This window comes from Caloenas nicobarica, chromosome 1 (assembly GCF_036013445.1).
Source record: "Caloenas nicobarica isolate bCalNic1 chromosome 1, bCalNic1.hap1, whole genome shotgun sequence".
Lineage (NCBI taxonomy): Eukaryota > Metazoa > Chordata > Aves > Columbiformes > Columbidae > Caloenas > Caloenas nicobarica.
Window position 1 is genome coordinate 90,982,063 of NC_088245.1, and position 23,833 is coordinate 91,005,895.

The 23,833-nt window shown below is 39.2% G+C and overlaps 1 protein-coding gene across 1 annotated transcript in view; it reads right to left on the bottom strand.

Annotated features, from left to right (window-relative positions):
* Positions 1–23,833, bottom strand: part of CRYBG3 (crystallin beta-gamma domain containing 3) — a 96,080-nt gene that overhangs the window by 19,744 nt on the left and 52,503 nt on the right. Inside the window, exons 9-18 of the mRNA XM_065638848.1 lie at positions 19,407–19,546; positions 17,943–18,057; positions 16,718–16,753; positions 15,528–15,661; positions 13,573–13,699; positions 8,965–9,107; positions 7,856–7,982; positions 6,796–6,828; positions 3,296–3,405; positions 2,626–2,752 (exon numbers count right to left, since the gene is read on the bottom strand). Coding sequence (XP_065494920.1) covers positions 2,626–2,752; positions 3,296–3,405; positions 6,796–6,828; positions 7,856–7,982; positions 8,965–9,107; positions 13,573–13,699; positions 15,528–15,661; positions 16,718–16,753; positions 17,943–18,057; positions 19,407–19,546 — 1,092 coding nt within the window. The remainder of the gene's footprint in view (positions 1–2,625; positions 2,753–3,295; positions 3,406–6,795; positions 6,829–7,855; positions 7,983–8,964; positions 9,108–13,572; positions 13,700–15,527; positions 15,662–16,717; positions 16,754–17,942; positions 18,058–19,406; positions 19,547–23,833) is intronic.

Sequence of the window (23,833 nt, forward strand, 5' to 3'; positions counted from 1 at the left end):
GGTCAGATGCAGAAATCAGTGTGGAAGCCCAGCCAAGCTGTGCACCCTGCAGGTGTCAGTGGCCTGTGCTGACTGCTGTGCTTCACAGCTGCTTTGGAGTTAGCCCCACACAAAGAACCTTATATTCTTACACACATCCCACAGATAAAGGCCCAGAGTTGGTGCTTCACTCAGCTGTACAATATCAAGGTTACATATAGTTAATTATCATTACAATCTTGCAAATCGGAAGGGGAATATCCAGATCCTGTGTCCCCATTTCCTCCAGCAGATTAGTTCTCTTATCCCCAAAGGACTGGCTGAAACTATCTACTTCTAAAACATACAGCTGGACTGCACCTACACCAGTCAAGGCATCTGGACTGACTGTTTTCAAAGGCTGGTAATGAGCTAGCCTTAGGAGTCCTTTGTACTGCTAAAAGCATATTTTTTTTCCCCCCTCTGCCAGTGCCACACATGGGCCTCTACTTCTAGTCAGCATCTGGGACACAGAAACCTCACACAGTGAAAGCAACACATGGCTCCCCCCGGCATGAGAGTCCTTCCAACAGTGACGCTTGCAGCAAATATATCTTGCTTAAAGGAGAGCAGGGAGGAGACAGCGCACATTCAGGGCAAAACATTTTCCCTCTTACGTGGGAGCTATCGAGATACACACCTTAGGTCCGAAACTGGGCTGGTATTTAGAGCTGAACAATGGAAGGGGTTCCCAATGTCACAACCGAATTCAATACAGCTCTGCAAAAATTCCACTTGGGAATACGCTCACTGCTCTCTTGAATGAGCTAACAGAAATATCTTGTAATAAAAAGGGCTCTGTTCCAAGAACAGTGCCTTGCGGACAATGCACAGAATTAACTACGGCTGTTTCTGACCACCGACCAAACTCACTGCTGCTGCGTGCTGAACATCACGTCTGTGCTGCACAACGCCTGCGAGCACCGTCGCACAGCGTTGTGGGCTGGTGAGGGCATTTCTATTTGTAAAACAGGTGTGGTTCAATAGCATTTTACACCGTTTAGCGCCTCGATTTTGTGAAATACAAGGCCTCCTGTTTGCAAAGGAGGAACTGAACTAAGAGGTGCAGGGCACTTAGCACAGGAAGATGTGTGTAAGCTTCCCACACACAGCCTGCCAAACACGCTTCTCCCAGGGCTTGGCCCTCCATAATCACGGGCTGCCAGTAGCTTCCTACGGTGCCAAACTGCAGTTACTTCCCTGCGAGATTACAGGCCAGGGAATTTGGAGGAGACCTACCATTTCATGTCAAAACTTTGCTCTGATTTAGCATAGCACAGTCCAAAAGCCTGACGTGAAACAGAGTTCTTTAATCTGAAAACCAGGCTCTCAGCAGATGGGAAGATATCGCTCCACTGAAGTCACTCCATCTATGTAACCCAGTGTAAAGACCAGCTTTGAAACTTGAGCTGTACATCCTTCCCACCACGCCCATGGCGGCTTTTTTTTTTTTTTTACATCTGTTCACAAATAGAAAAAAAGACATTAATACTTGAAGAAAAATGAATTGAGCAATCTTAACGTCTAGTTTCTCAACAGTTACGTGGAAGGACACACATCACATAGACTGTGTTTGTGTGATCAGGGAAGGAGGAAGAGTTTTAGAGAAGTTGGGCAGCACTAGAGAGGCATGGGCAGAACAGCCACTGGCTTCTCTTTTACTGACAGCATTATGGCCAGCTAATCTTCTATGCTCTTGCATAGCAGAATACTGAGATACAAGACAAAGGCACAGACATGACAGCAAGACTCCAGAGGCATATGTCCTGTGTGCAGGGTTACAAAGCTGTAAATATCTTATACTGGATAGTACAATGCATTCCCGTCCAGTCTCCTGACAATAGAGGACCCTGTATCTCATCTTACTGCTACAATACGTCACTTGACTGCAAGTTGAGTGCTTGGGTAGCACAAACAACGTGACCTGAAAGTCACACAAAGACTGTATATGTATGTGTAATAAGTACTTGTCCTGTATCTCAGAGGTCACCAAGAGCAAAGGTGGCCACATGAGCTTTGGACTGGACTATGTGATGTGTCATACACAGCTCACAGGCCACATGTGTGGGTATGTTACACCACTTTATTGACCTGTGATTTGAGATGCCATTAGGAGGTGAAAACCTTTTTCATATTTCTGTGAAATAGTAAATTAAACAGACTATGGCAAGTATATGCTACCTTATAACTTCAATTTTCATGTCTTTTGCGTGTAGTTTGCTTTGAGACAGAACTTTGGATGTGGGCCTAATAAAAAGTCCCATATGCTTAGACAACGTGACAAAATCCATGTCTCTCTGCATACTAAGCTTGCTGAACTGTATTATAAAGACCGGTCAGAAAAATGCCAACCAATGCAACTCATACTAAAGAGAGTAACTTGGAGCCCAGAACACCCAAGAGCGTGTGCCTACAATCGACCACATGCATGCACGCACGCAGCCTGGCTTGATCCTAAACCAAAAAATCCCATAAGCCAAGAAAACAAACTTCACTCTTTTCCCCGAGTGGGAGTCTGTTTAGCGCAAGCACTTGCTTCAGACATCTGACTAGGAAAAGAGTTCCAAAACTTTTTTTTGTTTGTTTGTTTCCCAATAAAGTCCTTACATATTGAATAGGCTTGAGGGATTTGATTGTAGCAGTTGGGCAGCCACAGGAACTGAGGTCAACATAGAGGCCTTCTTCCAGCACACAGTGATTGTCAGCGATTTCCCCTTGGTAATACAGGAGCCAACTGCAAGAATAATGTAACAGAAAAGATTAGCTGCTCTAGCTGCTTATTAACAGTAAGGTGTTTGGTTTTGGTTTTTGAGTTTGGTTTTTTTTTCAAGATTTAATATTTGTTAGGGAGATGAGGAATAACAAATTTGTTTGTTCTTGTTAAGCTTAAAAGTAAGGCGGCTTGAAAGGCTATGCAACAAAGCAACCAAAGCAGCAAAATCCAATCATGTGGTACAGAAATCTCCGTTCCAGAGTCAAACGACGCAAGTGGAATGCAGACACTTCTACTGTACCAAGTTCTGAAAATCTGGAATAAATTCTAACTGGAGTTAACAAAAAGTAACTGTGCAAACTTCCCACAGGGAAAGCAAAATGCATACTACCCGAAATCAATGACAGGACGACAGTTACTGAGATGCATTGCAAGACAAAGCATCTAAGACATGATGGAATATGATGGGTATGTGTTATGCACTTTCAGCTGCCTGAAATTTCGCAGCATTTATAGAAATTTTCATTTTACTTTAAATGGTGGCATGTAAAACAACAGACTTACCATCCTCGAAGAACCTTAAAAGAACATGGTATGAATGATGTAAAATCTGAAACTTCTGCTGTGAAATCTATACATGCTCCTTGGAAATGTGTATTACTGAAAGCTTTGAGCTACAAGAACAAAACAAAACAAAACCAATGACTAGAAGGGAAACTAACACATTATCATTAATGTAAACAGAGATAGCTGTGCTCTTAGAGAAGTATCCATTCAATTCACAAAGGTACAATAAATAGAATGAATTCTCATTTAAGGAATCCTTTACAGCTGCATTATTTTTAGAAAGATCAAGTGTTTTATCATCTCTGAGATTGGTACAGGATGCTTCCCAGTGGTGCTAAAGCAGTGGTGTCAAGCATAAGTTCAACTGCAGCAGGAGAGGGCCTAGATAAAGAGAGAAGGCTAGGACTGAGGATGTTATCTTCCATCCAAAGTACCCCTGAACTGCAGCTCAGTCTTGCTACAGTTCAGCAATCCAGTGTTCAAAACAGGATGGGGAAGTGTTGGTCAAAAGCTACAGGGCTACTGTCGACAAAGTGCCTTGAAATCTTCTGTGACGACAGTGATCACAGGTAGCTTCCCATTTAAGAACTAGGCTGTGCCCGCAACTAGTGAAGTTCAGCAAAGCTGGTTTTACAGGTCATGGTGAAGAACTTCAAGCCACATTGAACCATACCCCACCAGTAAAATGTGATCAACTCACCCTGAAAAAGCAATAAAGTGTTGCAGTAACAGAAAAAAAGAGGAAAAAAAGTAGTATGATATAGCCTATGATCTATAGCACTAAGTCACCTAGAATTCTGTACCCTTGGGCTGTCACTGTGTAACTGAAGAGAATTTCACCTTAAAGCCTGAAAGAGAGACTGGAAAAGAATGAAAAATGTAACTGTATCAAGAGAATCAAGCTCATATTCTGTAACAGAAGAAAAACACCATGGCTGTTGCAAGAGCTGCTTTCCCCTTCATGCTCCAAATCACCCTACCTTCCTGCCAAAGAAAATAAATCAAATGCTTTTGCCAGTACCAAGCAAGAAGGCCAAATATGAGTATCAGAAAACAATTTTATGGAAAAGCTCAGTCTATATTTTTAAAACAAATGAATATGTTTCCTGTTAGAAGGAATGAGAAAGGCCCAACCTGACCTTGCATGCTGTAACTGCAAATTGGAGGGCATGAATCTGCTACAATATCATGAATAAAAGGTAACTGACTTTTCTGTGAATATAATTGCACTGCTATGTCACAAAGCATCTATGTAAGCTGTAATTATATGGTATTTTCTAACCACTTATCTCAAACCTCTTTATAAACTAATATATATACACACACTGTCTTTCATAGGTCAGATGCTATGCAAGGCTTTTAAAAAAAGATTGATAACTCATTTTTATACAGAATACATCTAATAACGAATGATGGTGTTAATTTGACAAAAGCTGGGGGGTGAAGTGCTGATTCCTCAGTGAAAACATTGCATATCTGCAATTAGTCTCAAACTTCAGCTATCTCTACTTTGTCAGGGTTTGACATTTCTGTATGAGGTTTTGCTTCCTGAAAAGTCAATGGACAGCATTTTAAAACACAAGTTATCACAGCAATTATCTCTGCTTCCTAAATCATCTGTATAAGTCAGCTGCCATTGAAAGAGGCTTTGTTCTTGCTTGGCAAAACCGAGTTTTATTTTTAATGAATAAAATGAATGTCTTTTTGGAGTTGGTGATTTCAGCCATTCTTGCGTTATATGTACTTTGTTTACTAGGGAGCCTGGCAGGAAGAAAAGGTCATGGGAGTTACTGAGACATTTAAGAAAATGTAACTGGTTTTCAATTTCTGATTAGCAACTAAAACCAGAAGTGAAAAAAAGAGGCACTCTTATAGAGAGTGAAAACAGTTCCCTTAGCTCAGACATATGTTTATTAAAGGTGGGAGAATGTATAATCATTCAAAATAACCAGTATATGGGGCTTTTGATCAAACATTAGGATGTGTAAGGATTTGCCAGCTCATAAGCACCATGCTTTTGAGTTCCAAACTAAGAGACTGTTGCACACATGAAAACTTTTACTTTACTTTGAATGGGAATTTTTTGTATTTATCAAAAAGACTGTCCCTTCCTTATCCTAAGTGATGAAATGTTTTCTCATAAAAACTTACTCAAAGTATTTCCTGTCCTAAAAGAACTATAGCAATATGAATGATATTCCTCCTTCCCCAGCTTTAGGGCAGAATCCTATGAAAACCAGTATAGTGATAAGTCATGGTAGTATTTTTTGAAAACGGCACTAAGATTTCTGTATATGAAGGTGACTGCGCAGATACACAGAGGTGTGAAGTTTTTTTTTTTTTTTTCACGTATCACTGGAAATAAAATGACTGTAAAAGCACAATTTATTGAAACTTCCACGGTTTAAATTGATCTTAAAGGTCTGCAAAACTGGATTAAATCACTCAAGAATAGTTTTTGGGAGATCCTGAAAAAGTAGAAGGGTTGAAGACAGAAAATTATCTTCAACTGTTTGGATCCCACCATTTTTCTCTGCGTTGGTTATTTTACCTGGTATCATTTACCAAGGCCTTACTGCGAACATACTTGCCAGTGTTTGAATTTGGCTGCAAACTACCATATGAATAGGTCTGGCAGGAAATCAGTGTTTAAGACTAAAATAATACACCAATTATGTCTTCAAACAGGAAACATTTCCTGTAGTCCTGGGTTAATAATAAAACTGTAGAACTAGAATACTTGTAGAAAAAGAAGGGTGTGGTCAACCTGCTAAGTAACACAATGTATTTCCCATGGCCCTACAGCTATTACAGCCATCAAACAAGAAAGAACAAAATTGTGTCCAGATGACAAAATTCTTAAGTTTTAAGAAACAGAACCATTGAACTCTAAAGTCTCTTTAGTCTGAAAAAATGTCATGTTTCTTGAAACAAAGTTTTCCAAATTTGCTTAATTAAGAGCACGGTTGAGAGACTATGAAAAGCAGAGCTACCAGCATCCGAGACTGAAAAAACCCCAGCTTCCCCAGTTGATGCATCTGCAGGTTTGAAGCATGCAGTTCAATTTTTTGCAGTTTATACTTTCTTCTTCACCTCATACATAAGCAAGATAGTGACACATCGGATATAACGCAAAATAACGGAAAGAATGTATGCCACAAAGGATGAATGCATGTAATAGTGAATTTCCAGAATGAGGAAGGAAAGAAGAGGAAAATAAATAGCTATAATGGCCCAAAGTCACTCAAAACCTACTGAACTGCTTGCATTTTTGAGAACAGAATACTAAAAGGTATGACCTGGAATAAAAGCAAAAAGTAGAACATTAGCAAACTTAACCTTATATATCTACTAGTTTCCTCCATCAATGCTCTGCTGTATGGAGATGATAATAATGATACACCATCTGAAGTAACAAAGCAAGACATTCAACATTACCTGTATTTAATTATTAAACATATTTTAGTACTAGGGACTGTTACATAATGTCAACATACCAAATGTGGAGGCTCACTCGTTCCAAGTGCTTCCTGCAATAATAAATACATATACATGCATATAAGTAAACAAAATTAATTACAGTTAGTTTCCTAGAAAACATGTCAAGTTCCTGAAATTTGTTAACTACAAACTCTAGAGCAGGGAAAACCACACTTCCCATGCTCTTGGCACAGTTCTCTTCCTCAGCCCCTGCCATCAGCTGCCTGTGTGCTCACGACTACCTGCCTGACTGTTCAGTCCCTTTTCACACAGAAAACTTCCACCAGCATTAATTAGTTCACATAATGTGGATTAGAGCCCATGTAAATGTCTATTTATTTTTGAGTCTACTTGTTGAAAAAAGACAGAATTAAAAACAACAGAATACTGGGATGCCTCTTTCAACACGTTGTTAAGGAAAGTTTCTATTTCCTAACAATGTGCTCTTCAAAATAAGGTTAAATGTTTGTTCCTTTCCTATTTTCAGTGTAGTAGTATCGTTTATTACACACTCATTACTGAGGATTGCCTTTGTTTTGCATTAGAGTTCTGACAGACCTGGATCAAATATATTTGGGCAAGTTGCTCTACCTTGGACTTAGTAATGGATTAAAAATATTTCCTGTCTTTATTCACTGGGTGTATTACAGATATTTTAGCATAAAAATGAGGGGGGAACAGACCTCTATTATACAACAACAATATGGGCCAGATAAATTCTGAAGTATTTTTATATCTATTATCAATTAGGCATTATAAATTACTATGTTTTAAGGCAAATTAATCTTTCCAGGTCAGGTTATTATTTCCATGAATGCAGTCTGCCAAAGGGAAGTTCTTCTTATGAAGCTTCCTCAACGGTTTTCTCTACAGATAAGAAAGATGCAGATTGTCCACTTCAGTCTCCATCCTGAACAGACTCATTATATGTCATCCATGAGGGTCTTTAACTTGTTTCCAAGTAAAGAGACAAATTGATTAAACAGCATAGCCTGCATAATAACACTATTGTATACTCTGATCTCCAAAGGTATCATTTCTTTTAAGTTTTGCCCTTAACAAGTTCTGGTAACTCACCAACTTAATAGGTCGAATTGACATGATGATTTTACTAGATCCTCCCCAGTCAAAGAAACATTTGTATTTTCCTTTCTCCAATACATATTGTTCCCCACAGAAATATTTCTGCTGATATGCGACCCACCTGGAGAATGACATAAAAATTAAACTGAAAACAGAAAAATGTGCTGTGTAGTTTGATAAACATACTTATAAGCTAAATAGAACAATATTCTTTAGAGTTTTCTTGATATGTCCATCTGACAGACACTGTACCATCAAACCCAACAAAAGGCACAAAATTTACATTGCAAACACCACTTTGACAAACAGGCAACTCCAGGTGTCTGCTTTTCTATCAAATATACATTCAGCATGAGATGATGCCTTGCTTATAAGCCCAGAGGAAAGACACTTAAGTGACAAGATTTTGAATCTCTCTCAGCTGAACCTTTACCTGTTCAGCACACCCTACTGACAGGGCTACACCATCAGTTAATGCTGCCTATCTATCTCAACAGACATTGCAGGCGGGCTAATTACCTTCCTTATTTATTGCAATTATGCTCTTTATTTTCCTCCTGAACTTCATATATGCACACCAAAAGTCAGCTAAATCTACTCTGTAGGCTCTATCAGCTTCAGCCATTTATTCTTCCACGCCTGTTGGTTCAATCCCCTGCTTCTAGTTCAGATAGCTCTCTAAAAACTATTTTAATTGTCAGTGCCAGCAGCCAGAGGTTATTACAAATAAGGCACAGCCCATCCTTTCTGTACAGGCTCCACCTGTCCCAAAAGGTATCCCATTTCTTAAGATACCCCAAATCCCTCTTTTTATGACTGCCAAAGCTTCCTCCCTGCTACCAGGAAACTACGGTCTGTGTGACCTCTGGAGGAACACCACGAGCTTTCTCTAGTAACAAGAACGACCAGATCCGAGTCAAGGTGTAGCCATGAGACTTAGAGAAAACTAAGATTTTTTTTTTTCTTCCACTTAGAAAGAAACATTGTTTTCCCCCAGACATTTACCATCTGTATCATGTGAAATATATTTTGTCAAAAGATGTACCCAAATCCAACTGTGCAGAAAAATACTTAATTTCATTCAGATATTTCAGTGGACTTACACTCCACTTTTCACAAGAATCGATCTTGTCTCTGGGCCAAATCCAGCCAGCTCCAAATCAGGGATTTCTTCATTGATGATGTCTAACACTTTCCCATCTTCATCATCAGACTGAAAAAGCGACACTGACGACTCTATAAAATCCTAAGAGGTAGCACAGGAGTTAGAAGACAGGTTGTCAGACCTCAGTGACACTCCACAACAAAACATTCTGGAAAAGAGCTGTAGGCTGAAAGTCAGTGTTTCATAAAGCAGTGAAGTAGCTTAGGTCCCTTGTGAGGATCTTTATGGGATATTTTGGCATTGAAGTGTCTAGCTGGAAGCTGGCACTCTGATATGGCCTGCAGTGGTTTCCACTGAAGAGAGGAAGAACCTGCTGCCCCTGAGCACCATCCTTTCCTCTACAAGGATGACCGAGAGTGCAAAGACGCCTGTGTGGGAAAGAGAAGGGTTGGGGATTTAACACTGATCTTCTGACAGCTTCACAAATGACTACTCTAAGCATTACCATGACTATAGTCTTCAAGTTCTGCTTTCTCATCCCTTCCCAGCAACAAGGCAATAATCATGGAGAAGATGAGATTGAGCAAGGTCACCTTTCCAGCACAAAGGGGTTTGTAGTTTTTGGATACATCCATTGTATAACTAGTCACTACAGCTATAAAATAAATCCCACACGACACTGTCATGTGCTCTCTTATATAGCCATGTGACATTGCTTATGATTTCAGCTAGCACAGCTGCTCAACCACATTACTTGGACACCTTCAGATGATGTGAATTTGGGTTTCAAATCTCCAGTATTTTAACCACTTAGCAATTTAAGCACACAGTTCAGTCACTGCTTGGGGAAACGGAAAACAACAATCCATTCACTCCCTTTAACTTCTAACAAAAAACCCCCACAAACTCAATTCAATTTCAGTGTTTCTGAAACACTCAGCGATGTTATAATAAGTTGAAAATAAGCAAGTCTTGCAAACAAGAGAAAAGGCTATAAAGCAAATACAGGAGCCAAGGCAGATTCACCAACATATTAAGGACACCATCACAGGAATTATTGCACTACATACTTGCTGCTGAGAGCAGCACGCTGAAGGCTACACTGAGAAAACAAAGACTTAAAACAATCAAAAACCACTTAAAAATTAAAGCCAGGCCAAGCATGTAGCCAGATTCATTTGGTCAGGTTCACCTGACTGAACAGACTCTTTACAGGACAACATGCCTTTGTACAGGATTCAATCATAATGAATAAAGAAAACCAATTTTAGAACAAACACTGACATGGCTCAACCTTTCTGCATTGTTTACAGGACACTAAAAAGTGATGGAACAAACGCTGTCGTAAAACTGGTTTTCCTACTATGTTAACCATCTCCTTTCATTTATTTAAAAAGTTGCAACTACTTCAGGTATACAGTAGAAATTCAAGTGCCAGGTCTGGTAAAATCATCATGAACAAAAACTACAGCTTCGGACTACTTTTTAGAAAAACAAAACAAAAGCCACACATAAACTAGCATACAAGAATACAAATGAAATACAAATGAAAACCAGCTACCCTTAACAGTCCTAAAGCAAGGACTTAGTAAGAGTTCCTGAAAATCCATTTAGACCAAAACTGCACATAATTTATTTGACTAAATTCAAATTACTGAAACATACCCACAATTGTAATTACATTGAAAACATATTTCAAATTCAGCCATCAATTTTTCCTCCCTAAATTTTCACTACAGCTTCTTTTACAATAAGCAACAGGAAACATACTTGAAAAAGGATTTTCCCACCAAGGCAAATAATTTTAGGCTTGAAAACATTAGTGGGAAAGCTCTGAAGGCAACACACTTGGCTCCACTGAGACTCAGCAGCTTTGCTCTTTTCTTGATCATGACAGCCACGAGCAAACTCAGCTTCACAGGTTCTCTCACCTGACACTGGAGAAAAGAACTAAATGCCCGAACCAGCACACAGTACAAACTGCTGTGCACCCTCGGGAACAAGCCCCCTCCAGTGTGTCCAATATAGGTACTGATAAGAGAGCTGGGAGTACACTGGAAGATACGATTCTACAAGTTCTTTCTATCTCTGCTTTCAAAACACTTCCTGAATCCCCACATTAGAGCTTGTGACTATTAACAGCAGAAATATTTAAGACAGATGAAAAGTGAAAGCTCTTGCAGTATGCCTACATGCGTGTACATCTTCACCAGTGGGTGGGGAGGGGTGACTTGCAACAATCCCTCTTTTGTGCGTGATGTCTAACCTTTCTGATTTGTCAGGAAATTAAATTCATGCCTCAGCTCAACTGCAGTTGCTGGTATGCATACAGAAACACTAGCTGGATTTTCCTAGCGCTAATAAGCTCTGGTGGAACCTGTCGTGTTGAGCATCGCAGGGCAAAAACATTTGAATAGCTTTGCATAGCGCTAAGCCAGGCTGACAGAGCCAGTCCTGACCCAAGCTAAGGCGGCATGCTGTACCCAGTCTGGCTCTCTGCAGAGCCATTTACGTGCTCCTGCACCACGCTCCCTGCTCTGGGAACACCACAAAGACACTGGATCCGACTCTGCCTGGAGCTGACTCAGGTACATAGGGCTCATTAGCTTTGGCTTCAGGCCGTGGTGAGCCAGGCTGAATTGTTTTCAGGTCTGGGCTGGCCGTAATGCCAACACAATCAAGGTCACCTGGTGTCATGTCCCAGCAAAAACAAACCCAAAAAAGTCTGGGCTGGATTGACCCCTACATGAGACCACACCAGTGAGTACATAATAAAGGTACCTAAGCTGACCATGAATAATTCAACCTGGCCACACTTCACAAAAACATCTAAAGATGCTCTTGAATTTGTCTGACTAAAACAGAATTTCTAGGGAAGAGCACTAAAGACCTGATATCCAGCAACACCCCTGAAGAGTCCAAGACCACCACAACCTTTACTGCACTTCTCCTGACAGAATTTCTGAGATTACAGAGAAGAGCTAATAAGCTCGCTGTGCAGCGAGGGGCCTGAAGTGCACAGAAACTAGCTTTGGATTCTTGCCCAGGTCCCCTTGTAAACAAGAATTTGTGACTAAAATGTTTTAAAAATCCGGACACAGTCACAAAGGCAGCATATGGCAAGCCTGAACACTGACCTGTGTATTGCACATCAGAGAGAGGCGGCCAATCTGTTGGTCAGGCCGAACAACAAAATGCCAGTGCCATTAGTTAGTTTTACTGGCAATGAGCTCACTGCCTTTAGTTATGCTACAATTTGAGGAAAGGTATTACTTATGCTTTTATGATCAATATGTACATATAGGTGTATATTTATATGCCAATTTGAATGATATACGAGCATGAATGATACATGTTTTTAACATGTTAATGCGCATTCTGACTGTTCTAGGTGTGAGTCAAACGAAATACACGCATATACATGGAAGGTCATCTCTGCTAGGCACGTGCACAATTTTAAGCTTGTATTTATGTCCTTTGCCAAGAGGAAGATTTAAAAAGATTAAAGTTACTCAAGTATCTTATGTATAGCTTGAAAAAGAAACTAAGGTTAATCAGTAACTGAATAGGATTCTGCACATTCAAAACGAGGAGTTAGAAAACAAATTAGAGAAGGACATTTTTCTTCAATTTAGTTTATTCTCCTAAGTTATATGATAGATTCCAATTATAAAAATAGCTTTTCCTAAAAATCAAAACTTCAAATTGTGAATTTAAGCATGGCTTTTTTGTTACCATTAGCTTTTTGTTTTGTTCTTAAATACTGACTGTTGAGACAATGAGTTTGCTCTAGAAGTCTGTCTTCAAACTTCACAAAATTCCTCCCTCAGAAACTCAGAAATATAAAATCTCATCAGGAAGACTGGGTAATCTCAAAGTGAACACACTAATTCTCAAAATTAGACACTCTTTGCAATTGTATTTAAAGCTCACAGAACTCCTATTATAAAGAAAAAAAATCTCCAAATCCCCAAGCAAAAACCTTCCAAACCAAAGGAAATGATAAAAAAGTTCTAATTCCATGTTTTCCCATCACTGAGAAGTCTAACTTTACATCCAATACTGGACTCTGGTATAGTTTTTATTATTATTTCATCTTTGCCCCCACTGATCACATTTTAGTAGCTGGGATTTTTTCACCATGATTGTTTTTGCTGCCAAAATTTTCTGGCACAAAAATCACAGAGACAGAGGGTAATGCTGTTTTAAGGCTTGCAACAGCTGCTGTGTTAAAAAGCTATTTTTATTTTAATAAAGAACTATACTGTACAGTTATGCATGTTATATGTTTAAGAAAATTCTGTTCCAGAGATGCAAACAGTTTGAAGTGCAAAAGTAAGATACTTGGAAAATCTGGCAGGAAAACAAGGAATTCTGCATGATACATTCTTTGTATAAACTTTACAAAGGCTATTTAGAACCTGCTTCTGCTTTACAATGTATACAGTGCATTCTAAATTTCAGCAAACAGGAAAAGAACGAGAGTGAACTTGGGCAAAAGATGGAATGTCCATACCCAAGACAGCTGTAACATACATGAAGAATAACCTTCCTCTTTATGTACAGAACTGTGCATAACTTGTGTGAAATTCATGAAAGTACTTACAGCCTGAAGGAACCGGAAAGACAGGAGGACACTGTCAGTTCCCCCCCATGAGCGTCTGTCTTCATAATCTCCCTCCTCCAGCAAGTACTGATGGCCTTTGTATCGCTCTTTATCATAGGCAACCCATCTACAGCAACCACACAACAGAAGAAAGAGAAAGAACTAAAAGCAGAACAACTGCACACAATTTTCTATAACCAATAGAAGAGGAAGAGAACATCCTAAGAACGCTGAGTATCACAGGCTCTGCTAAGAAACAAAACAATGCTTGTTTGAAATCACAACAGGCACCCATGAAGTGCTCTTTGTGGATCGAAATCCCACCATGTGATTCCTTTTCCAACAACAGTTTATTTGTGTAACACTTCTCTATGTACCTCCTTGCAGTCAGCCATAGACCCAATACCAATATTCAGTCCTACAGAGGCCAGTATGCATCTAGTGGTCAAAACACTGTAAACCATCAATTGTCAATGAGAAAAACCAAGCAGCAGATCTCTTCAGTACCTTAATAAAGGGCAAGACACTACACTTGCTGGAGCTGGTAACAGAGTTAATGAATTGCAGCAGAACAAAATCTCACCTGCTTATATTGTTTCCTGCTCTAATCTACAAACACAGCTGTGAAGAAACAAGTGAATTGAGTACATACTATATAGCGCACATGGAATATATTTAACACTGAGGAAATAAAACTTTATAAAGTATTTTGAACAAACAGATAAAGCTCAATTAAAAGAAAGTGTTGCCATATCGCCTTTGAAAGCTCAAGTGGATCTTAATTTGAAAAAGTGCTTTCCCCTCGCCCTTATTGCTTTCTTGTAAGCATTTCTTTCATTAAAACTTCCTTGTAAGTGCTGCTGTATGAATTCTGTCAACACTGAAATTTATCAGGCAGGGATAGCTTGACTTTTAGTACCATTTGCTTTACATTAACTCAGCTGTTTAAGTTACCACAGTATTAAAAATAAAAGCTGCCACAACAGACAGAAGGATGATTTTTAATAATTTGAGGCTTCCCAGATAGTGAATACATAATGTATTTATGAACAGATCATTTGAGTATTCACAATCAAGTTTATTTTGAATTTATTGTTTGTATGATTCTGACAACAGCCTGAAAGGATCTATGTTATTGAATCTTTACGCTTAAGTATTAACACTGAAATCCCCTAAGAAATAAAAGTTTCTGAAGATTATTTTTATCGCTGAGCTTTTTGGCACAGGCAACCATCCTGCACGCTTTCAAACAGCCCTGTCCTTGCTGGGTCTTGGGAGAGGCTGAAAGCACAACACGTGGGGTTGGCAGCTCTGTGGAACAGCTGGCGCTGAGCCCACCCTGTGGTGCAGCCCACCCAGGGAATCTGTGCCACAGCCCTTTCCGTGCCGTGTGTGCGCGCAGGTACCACAGAGGGAGGGGCAGGGCAGCGCAGAATCAACCCAAGGCCCCAACAAAGGAAAAATAAGGGTGGAGTCTTAATTCCAGATAAGATATGACAGGTGGCAAAGGAAAACCATTAAGACAATAAAACAGTTTACAGATTTCAGAGGCATTAAAATCTCAAATTGAAGACTGACCACACCTACCCAAGGCCACTTCAGTTAATTAGAGACTATCAAAAGTATAAAGCAATATAAATTAAAGTGCTGTATGAATGCTGTCATTAAGGAATAAATTGGCCTAGTTTATCGGAATCCAAAAGGTAAACACTGTCTGCACACCTCTCTCATACTTAAGTTTCATCTTCCTACATTCTCTTAGATCAAATAAGCCATATATATGGACAGGTGGTTTTATGCAAGGCCAATAACTGAAAAAAAGAAATATATATTCCTTTCTTTTCAAAATATTTTACCAGTGAGAGATTCTAATCACCGCTTAGTTAGCACTTCTTAGCATTTAGTTATGATTTCCTATTTTAAAGTAAATAAATATAGAAGTGAAATATACTTACACTCCACCAATTACACGTATTGATCCAATTTCCTGAAACTCCTCTTCACTACCAAATAGGGCTGGAACAGAAGTGATGTTTTCTGAAAACTCTTTGGACCATCCCCTGAAGTGTGTTTTCTCATATATTACTATCTAGAAAACATGATGTTGAACAATGCCTTGAGTATGCCCTGAACAGTAATTTGAAGTTTGGGTGTATGTACTGCTACGGCATGTGGAAGACAGCTTTCTTCCTCCTCCAACAAGCCGGCACTATGAAAAAAAATACAGCATTGCGTTCCTCAGCCCTTCTGATTCCTAAGTGCCCCAGAAACTGAAGAGACTCTATCTAAATTTAGATAGGCCTGTCAGGATATTTGCAGACATTTCTACAGGAGGATACTTATTCATACAATTCTACTTACACAAATGCACTCTGTAGCTATGTGACCGTGATTTATCCTGTAATCCTGTGCCTGGGCAGTGTATATTAGCCTGCAGTGAATCCTACCTGGTCACAGCTAGACACACTGAGCTTAATCCTTCAAAAGTAGACAAGAGGTCTTTCTCTGTACTTGGCTGAAGTTATTTCAGTGACTGCAGCTAACACTCCCTTGAGGTTTCTCAGCTGCTGTATCACACAGATCAGCTATTAATATTCATTGCTATATTTATTAGAAAAACACCTGAGTCTTGCAAGTACTTGTATAATTAAATGTTAGGTAAAGCATTAGCATTTTTGTGGATAACTAGAAAAAGGAGAGAAAAGGAGCGGTAACTCTGGATTAGCTTTCTGCTCTTCAAATCAGAGAAGGGCCATGGTCTCACTCATATTGGGATTGGGTGCAGGAAGGAAGGGTCTTATTCCTGCCCCTTTCCTCCCCCATACCTTTTTTTCAAACTTGGTACGTTAAATGGGAAAATCTCTCCTGATGCCTTTCCATTACAGTGACTGATGTGTCTATCAGGTAAATACATTCTATTTTGTAAAAGCTTTACAATTCTTCTATAGCAAATTCACGTTCTCCTAATACATAAAACACAAGCTACTACTACTTTTACATCTCATGGAAGAGCATTACTGAATTTTTCTTCAGCAGCAAACACTAAATACTTAAACCACATACCCAACAAAAATAAAACCGCTTAAATAAAGGTTTTATATTTCCAATGTGTTCACATTTTATTCTCAATGTCCTCAGTGCTTACCTTGACATCCATTGGCATTTGTACCTTTAGTCCACCCTAAAAAAAGATGAGGAACAAAAAAGGTTTTATATCTATTTATATACAAAACTTAAAAGTTATGCTTTGACACGTATTTTATAGGACTACCAGAGTGTGAAGTCTTTGTAATTATATCTACCATTTTCAACACTAGCCAAATCAAACCCTAGTTTAAATACTCTGCTAATTCATAAAGGCCAGAGACACTATAAACCTGACCTACAAACAAATCAGTGTGTTGCCAAGCCAGTAGGGGTGCAATCAACTAAAAAAATATTCCTTGTCTATCAGCGATCTAAAGCAAATATTTACTATGTGTTTTTAAACTCATTTATACTGACCAATTTTAAGAATTGACTTAAAATTTTGCTGTATATATTTCAAGTTTCTTAAGCACAAATGGTGGAACACTAAGAAACTATAAACACCAAAAGAGAGAAAAAAATATAGGCTGACCTATTAATGTCTATGGTCAAAGAGCAAATACAGTAAATGCATTTTCTCTGGAAGTGCCAGTGAATGATGCTCTGTGAGGGAATAAGACACCTGCTTCCCATAAGTGACTAAAATGGCAGCTGTTAGGTCTTACTCCTTTGTATCTTTTAAACTCTCTTTCCATAGGCTTGCTATGTATACACAGTAGAATTACATGTTACACCCTTCCACATCTCTTTCATATTTAGATCTACATGCTGTCTATCAAAACAAGAACTAGCTGCACCTCCCAAGACTTCTGTGTGATGTGTGGTCACAGGAATACAACTGAGTAATGAACTCCTCACTTGGTCTTCCACCCCCAGTAGACTCTAGCTGTAGCATTAAAAAAGAAAATAAACAACTTCTGAAGAGCTTTTTAAGTTAATGAATTTGTGTTGGCTGCAATACAATTAAGAGCCTTTCAGTTCTGTCTTATTTGATCTCCACTCAATAACAGCAGTTTCCCAGGAAGATGTTCTAGTGAATCCCTCTGTGCTCCCTCTGACTACGTGGTCTTACTTGGGCAGATGCAGAAGCCCAGCAAGCCACAGCAACCACCGTGCCATTACAGCACTGCAAATACACTGTGGCGTGAGATGAGCATTACATGTACAAAGATTAACCCTGAAAGGACGTTAGAACCTAATTTATATTTAGACCAAAACCTTTGTGGGAGCAACAATAGGAAAAGGAAGGCACACAACTTATGAGGGAATTGTGAAGTCCTCACCATTTTTAAGGGACGCAGAGATTTTACATCTGCTGAAGGAATTTCAGATGGTGAATCGCCTTCTTCCAAAACCTTCATCTCTCCCTTGTAATTAAGGTCTGAATAAGCAAGCCATCTATAACAGTAAGGACAAAGGACTTATTAATCTCATTAGACAGATTACAAATATGAATATCTTATTAAAATTATTTTCCTTTTTGTACTTGTAAGAGCTAAACAATGTGTTTTAGATACTGCCAGCAGATCAAAACAGAGCTATATTTAAACACACTGGCAACATCAATGCTAAGAAGATCTCAGATACTTTTTCTCAATTCAAGCTAAACATAAATGAAAGAGAATAAAATTAATGATTTCTTCACTTACTTTAAGAAACCAGTTTGTTACACTGAGTCTACAAAACCAATGTCAGTACTGAAGACAAGACATTTGCATCAAATTTTACCTAGCATTGTCACCATAGGAACTAAATGTTTCTAACATCAATCCCACTTCATTTTTTCAGTGGAAGTTATTAGAATACAATGATTTACAACACTCCTTTGGAAAGCAGGCTATCGTAATTTTAACACGAAGATTAAAAATGCTGAGACTCCTTCAGACTTTTTTAAAATCAGGAAGAAAGCTGAATGTGGGAGCTGGACACACGGTTAGTATACCAAATAAGGAATGGAGGAAGAGTCATTGAGCCATATGGAAAATTTTCTTAAAAGTACACACACACTGTAAGCAGTTAAAAGCTATACTAAGTTCTATCCAAACTAAGACAAGACTCTGTTTATAATTCCTTCACCACCTCAGGCTTGATAGACAAATCATGAGATTGTGGGAAGGAATGCTTGACTCACATGGAAAGGCATGCTCAAGACTTGGAACAGAATAGCTGATGTCATTCTGCAATGATTTACAAGAAGAGGCACAGAACTGTCAGACTTCAGGAATTGTGAAGTGTGGGTCATTTACCCAGGAAACAGACTATTGTGCTCAATGCAGGAAATGCTGGGCTACCAAAGGCCCTGTATCATATTGCATCACCTCTCCATGAAATCAGGATATGGCTGTAGCTTGAGAAATGCTTGGATGATGTAATATTCATTTTCTGGTATTCAGCCATAGTGTTATAGTAGGGTGGGTGACTAGGGAGACAGTATCTATTATCCAATGAACTAAAAGCTAATTATAGCTGAACTGCTTCTTCTATTTATAAAGCTACTCAAAGACAGAATTACAGAAGACTTCTACCAGCAACTAGAGGAAAAATGCCTTCAAAAATTTGGTTCCACTACTAGCACCCATATAGCACTATGCTGAAGTATACAGTTGGGAATATCTAGTGTATGTTTTGTATGTATGATTTACAGCAAAACTTCCCAAATATTGTTCCTGTTGCTGACTGACTTTCATCCCATAACGTTCCTCCTCCTCACTGCTGGCAAATTGCTATTAAAAAGGTCCAGTACTCACACTCCCGATTTGACTCTTATATAAGGGTTTTTCTCAACATCCAGTTCTTCTAAATTGGCAACTGCACTCTGTATGCAGATCGGAAGTGCCTCTGTACTGCCAGCTGCCAGGCAGAACTCTACCTCTGGAATGCCACAGTCCTGCAGAAACAAATCAAAGGGTCAGGCTTATCCACACTTGCAGAGTTGGCCCCATCACAGTGGGGGAATGACCAGTAAATGGTGGGGGGTTTTTTTGTTTGTTTGTTTTTGCTCCCCACTCCCCCACACCCCCCATCTTCTCACCCTTCAAACCTAACTCCAGGCTTCAAATGATGGAAGGATTTTTTTGTTTTGTTTTGTTGTGGTTTTTGTTGTTGTTGTTGTTGTTTTAATGAAGACTGGAATTTTTAGAAAAGCTAAGCGAAGTAAATTTCCAGCTCCCGCTAACTTTCAAAATGAACTATGCATTTACGACTGTTGGGCCACTTTCAAAAAGCTCAGTTTAAATACTCTCCAAGTACAGGATCTGACAGATAGACAAACCACGCATATAATACTGCTAACTTTTTTTTTTAAAGACAGTTCTTCCATAGCACACATATAGATACATATGATGCATGCAAAACTAAAACTTTCTAGAAATGTCTACTGCATTCCCACCTTCCTCCCTAAGTCATAATTAGGTTCTGTACTGCATTCTGTACAGCCAAGAGTTCAATCTTCTGTCACGCTAAACAAATCTACAGCATTTTAGACAAAGAACAGTAGCAGAAAAATATTTGTTTTGCAAAGTAGATACTTTAGCAATTTTCCTTTTCCTACTGAGCAACCTCTGTTACCTTACTGAAAGTCTTCTACTGATAGACAGACACTATGCTGGAGAACAACTTGTTGAACACAAGATCTTCTCTAGAATTTGCAGAGATTTTATTGACCTGCACTCATAATATTTATATAAAATGCATTGCAAACACTTTCTACCCCAGCATTCACACACATCATGAATCAGTGAGGATCTTCTGTTACAGTGCCTTCCTGTTACAGTGAAAGGCAGCTCATGTGCTTACAGTTTGCCCAGCTGTGGTTGGAAACCTTCAGGTCTCAGTGACATCTTCACAGCACCCTTCTCCTTATCCTCCTGACCCATGGGCCTATTTGTGTTAGGTCAAAGGGCGTGGACAGCATTAAGAGACCCTGAAACTCCTAAATGTGGCTGGAGGAAGATGCCCCTTGCATGTGTGCTAAAAAGGGATGAGAAGCTGTCCCTGAGGGTGCCCTCAGAGAACCTCCTGGTTACTGATTTGTTGAGGACTCCGGCAGGGCCACATCATGAGAGATCCCACATGGCCCATGGCTTCTCCCAGACCCAAAAGGCAAAAGACAAGAGCCTGCAGAGCAAGACAGCAAAGGGGCACAAAAGCTCTCGAAGTTCCAGCGCCCCGTCTCATGACAACACCTGCACGCTCTCCTTTTTCACAGAGGTGTTGCATGGAGCTTTCAAACGGTGGAGTAGCATGCCACCTAGAAACACACCTCTTCTTGGTTAGCAAAGTTCTTTCAGAAGTTATTTAACTGTCAGCAATAAATGTGGCAATTATAATAGATGGACTCCAGGGTATTATTTCACTTTCCTCCAAGACCTGACGCAACACAGTATACTGTTTTGGCAGCTCTCCCTCATGCACAATCATGTTTCCTCTGTATTGTACCTTGCAAACAATGCATGCTGTGTTTTCACAATAAAAACTACAATACCAGAATTTTTATTTTCAGATGAGCAAAACCAGAAAGACTGGGTAAAAAGACTTTCTGGTACAACGCTAATTCATGGCAAAATGTTAAGTAACACAATTCCTCAACTCTAAGGGTATTATTGCTAGATGATTTTAAAGAACATCTCCTCACAGTTTTCATGTGCATATGAACCTTACCAAATCACAGTTAAGAAATATTTGAGTTTAGTTTATATTTCTAACAATACCTGAAACGGCTGAAATCTGTGAATCCAACAATAAAGCTTGATACGTAAACATCAGAAGATGCACTTATAAGAATTTGACAAATAATGATGCTAGACTCTTAATGGCTTCAGATAAATTCTGAAGCAAAGTACCTACCTACAAGACTAGACAAGCAGCAAAATAAAGTATCTTTGCCTGCAGGCTCAGACAGAATATGAGACAGAGTATGTTTTATTTTAATTTAGCAGGAGGTATTTTTTCTTCATTTGAAGATTAGAAAAAGCCAGTCTATATTTTCTTTTCAAGTTTGCTTTCCTGACTCTGAAGTTCACAAAGCAGGCTCCACCTCAAGAGGTGAAGAATGTAGCAATTCTCCAAAGGGTAGGTAAAGCACAGTACTCATACAAGAATCTCTCCCATTTATCACTATCTCTCTCCAGCCAGATTTTGACAGTCATTAAAAAAACCTCACTGTAATGGCATTTTTGTGGGTACTAGATTAAGTCCACAAAATCCTTTCATGAAGTGTTCCAGAGTAAACTGAGGTCCTCATCAAAAGCAATTCAAGTATCTATTTTTAAAGGCAATAACATGTTCAAGCAAGAAGTACACTATGTTTTAAAATCACGAATATATATTTTGTCTTAAATATTGAGTTCAATTTACATATATTAATTTACAGATTGCAGAAAATGGTAAAATTTAGTACTGCTGTATGAGATGAACACTATTTATTTGCAGATGTACACTCAAGTACTAGGTGATTTATTTATGCAATTTAAGCATGTAAACTTTAGCTTGGTAAATATTTGCCCTAGCATGTTTGTATTGCCTGAGCATATTTAATAGGCATCATTACTTTCAGAGGCTTCTTAAATATTCCTAATAAAGCCATCTGCTTTAGAAATGAAATCAAAGTGACACAAATATCATAGCACTCGGGTTGAGAACTAGACTCTTCAGTTCAAAGCCCTTTCATTTGCAAGGCGTCAAGATTTTCAAGTAAGATACCCACATGCAAAACTATTACCACAGTGTTTCAGACCAAATACAAACCAAAGTTTCCTCCCAATACTCCCCCAGCCCTCCACCCCCATCACAAGCAGCCAAAACTCAGGCTGTATTCATTATCCTACTGAGACACCAGACAAAAATAGAATAAAAAGCACCACACACAGATTAGATAGTTGTGTTCATTTCCAGTGGTAACACACAACGAGCAAATGCTTAGGCAGGTCACAGTCTCCAGGCATCCCACTTCCACTATTCTGTGATCTCCTCCTACCTCCACACCGCCACCCTGGAACACCTGTGCTTCCCTCACCATCTTTTAGGAGTGGAGATGTTTACAAAAACACATACTTGCACTAGCTGGCAGAGAACAGACACTTCAAAAACAGCAACAGGCCCCTCAGCAGAAAGGCTGCAGTCATTATCACTTAAAAGAATCAATCGCACCCTAAAGATATGTAAATCCTCTCAGTTTTGGTCACTCTGCTCCTCTAACAAAGATGAGAGTGACTTGCAAAACACCACATCAGAAACTACAGAGACTACTGACCTTGCAGCTTCAGACATTTTGAAGCCTGTACAATTAGTTTTAACACATATCTCGAGGCTGTTGGATATAGTATCCTTTAGCTGAACACTGCCCATCACACGCTAAAATGAGTATGTAACCAATATGCTAACACCTAATCAATAGGCTCTTTCATGAACGTAGTGATAAGATTTTGCATATAATGGCTGTTACACTTCTTGCTGGCGTGCTGGCTTTATACAGGCATCCAGACTTGTGCAACTCTGTAATAAACAATATCTTGTCTCTGTGTGCTACAATTTGCCTCTTTTTTTGCACACCAGGTGACAGAACCCTGTTTTTGGGAAAACTAACTTAAGGCTTCTCCTGAAGAGAGTTAAAATGACCCTCAAGACCTTAGCATTAAATATTACTCTTCGGTGGCATCTCTTTTTTTTCTAGTCCAATCAAGAGCTCCACCATAAGTGAGACACTCAGAGCCTTCCATCCTCTCTAGGTGGTCTTGTCTGTTTACCGTTCTTCCAGATCCAGGGTTACAGCCCTAATAGCACCAGCAGGGCTAGATAATTCCAGCACTCCTAGGTCTTCTCCTTGGAGCTGTAAGCTGTGGTGACTGAATTGATCAAAATAGCCTATTTAAATGAGGTAGTCTTTTATGACAACAACAGGACAAAGAATGACTAAGGTCTGGCTTCTTAAGCTAAATGTCAAAACAATGATGACAGAAGAGTCTATTGAAAACTAGGCCCAATTAGTTCTGGTATTCACATGATTGCTTTTTAATACAGTCTAGACACATGTTAGTTTTGATACATAGTTTGTCCTTAGAATGTGTCAGCTTTTGCAGCATTTTTTATTTCAAATCTTACTTTCTGTTGGACCTCCAGCCTTTTATACCTGTTCATAATTCTTTCTCCCAGTTTTCCTGCTCTGTACCACTCCCCA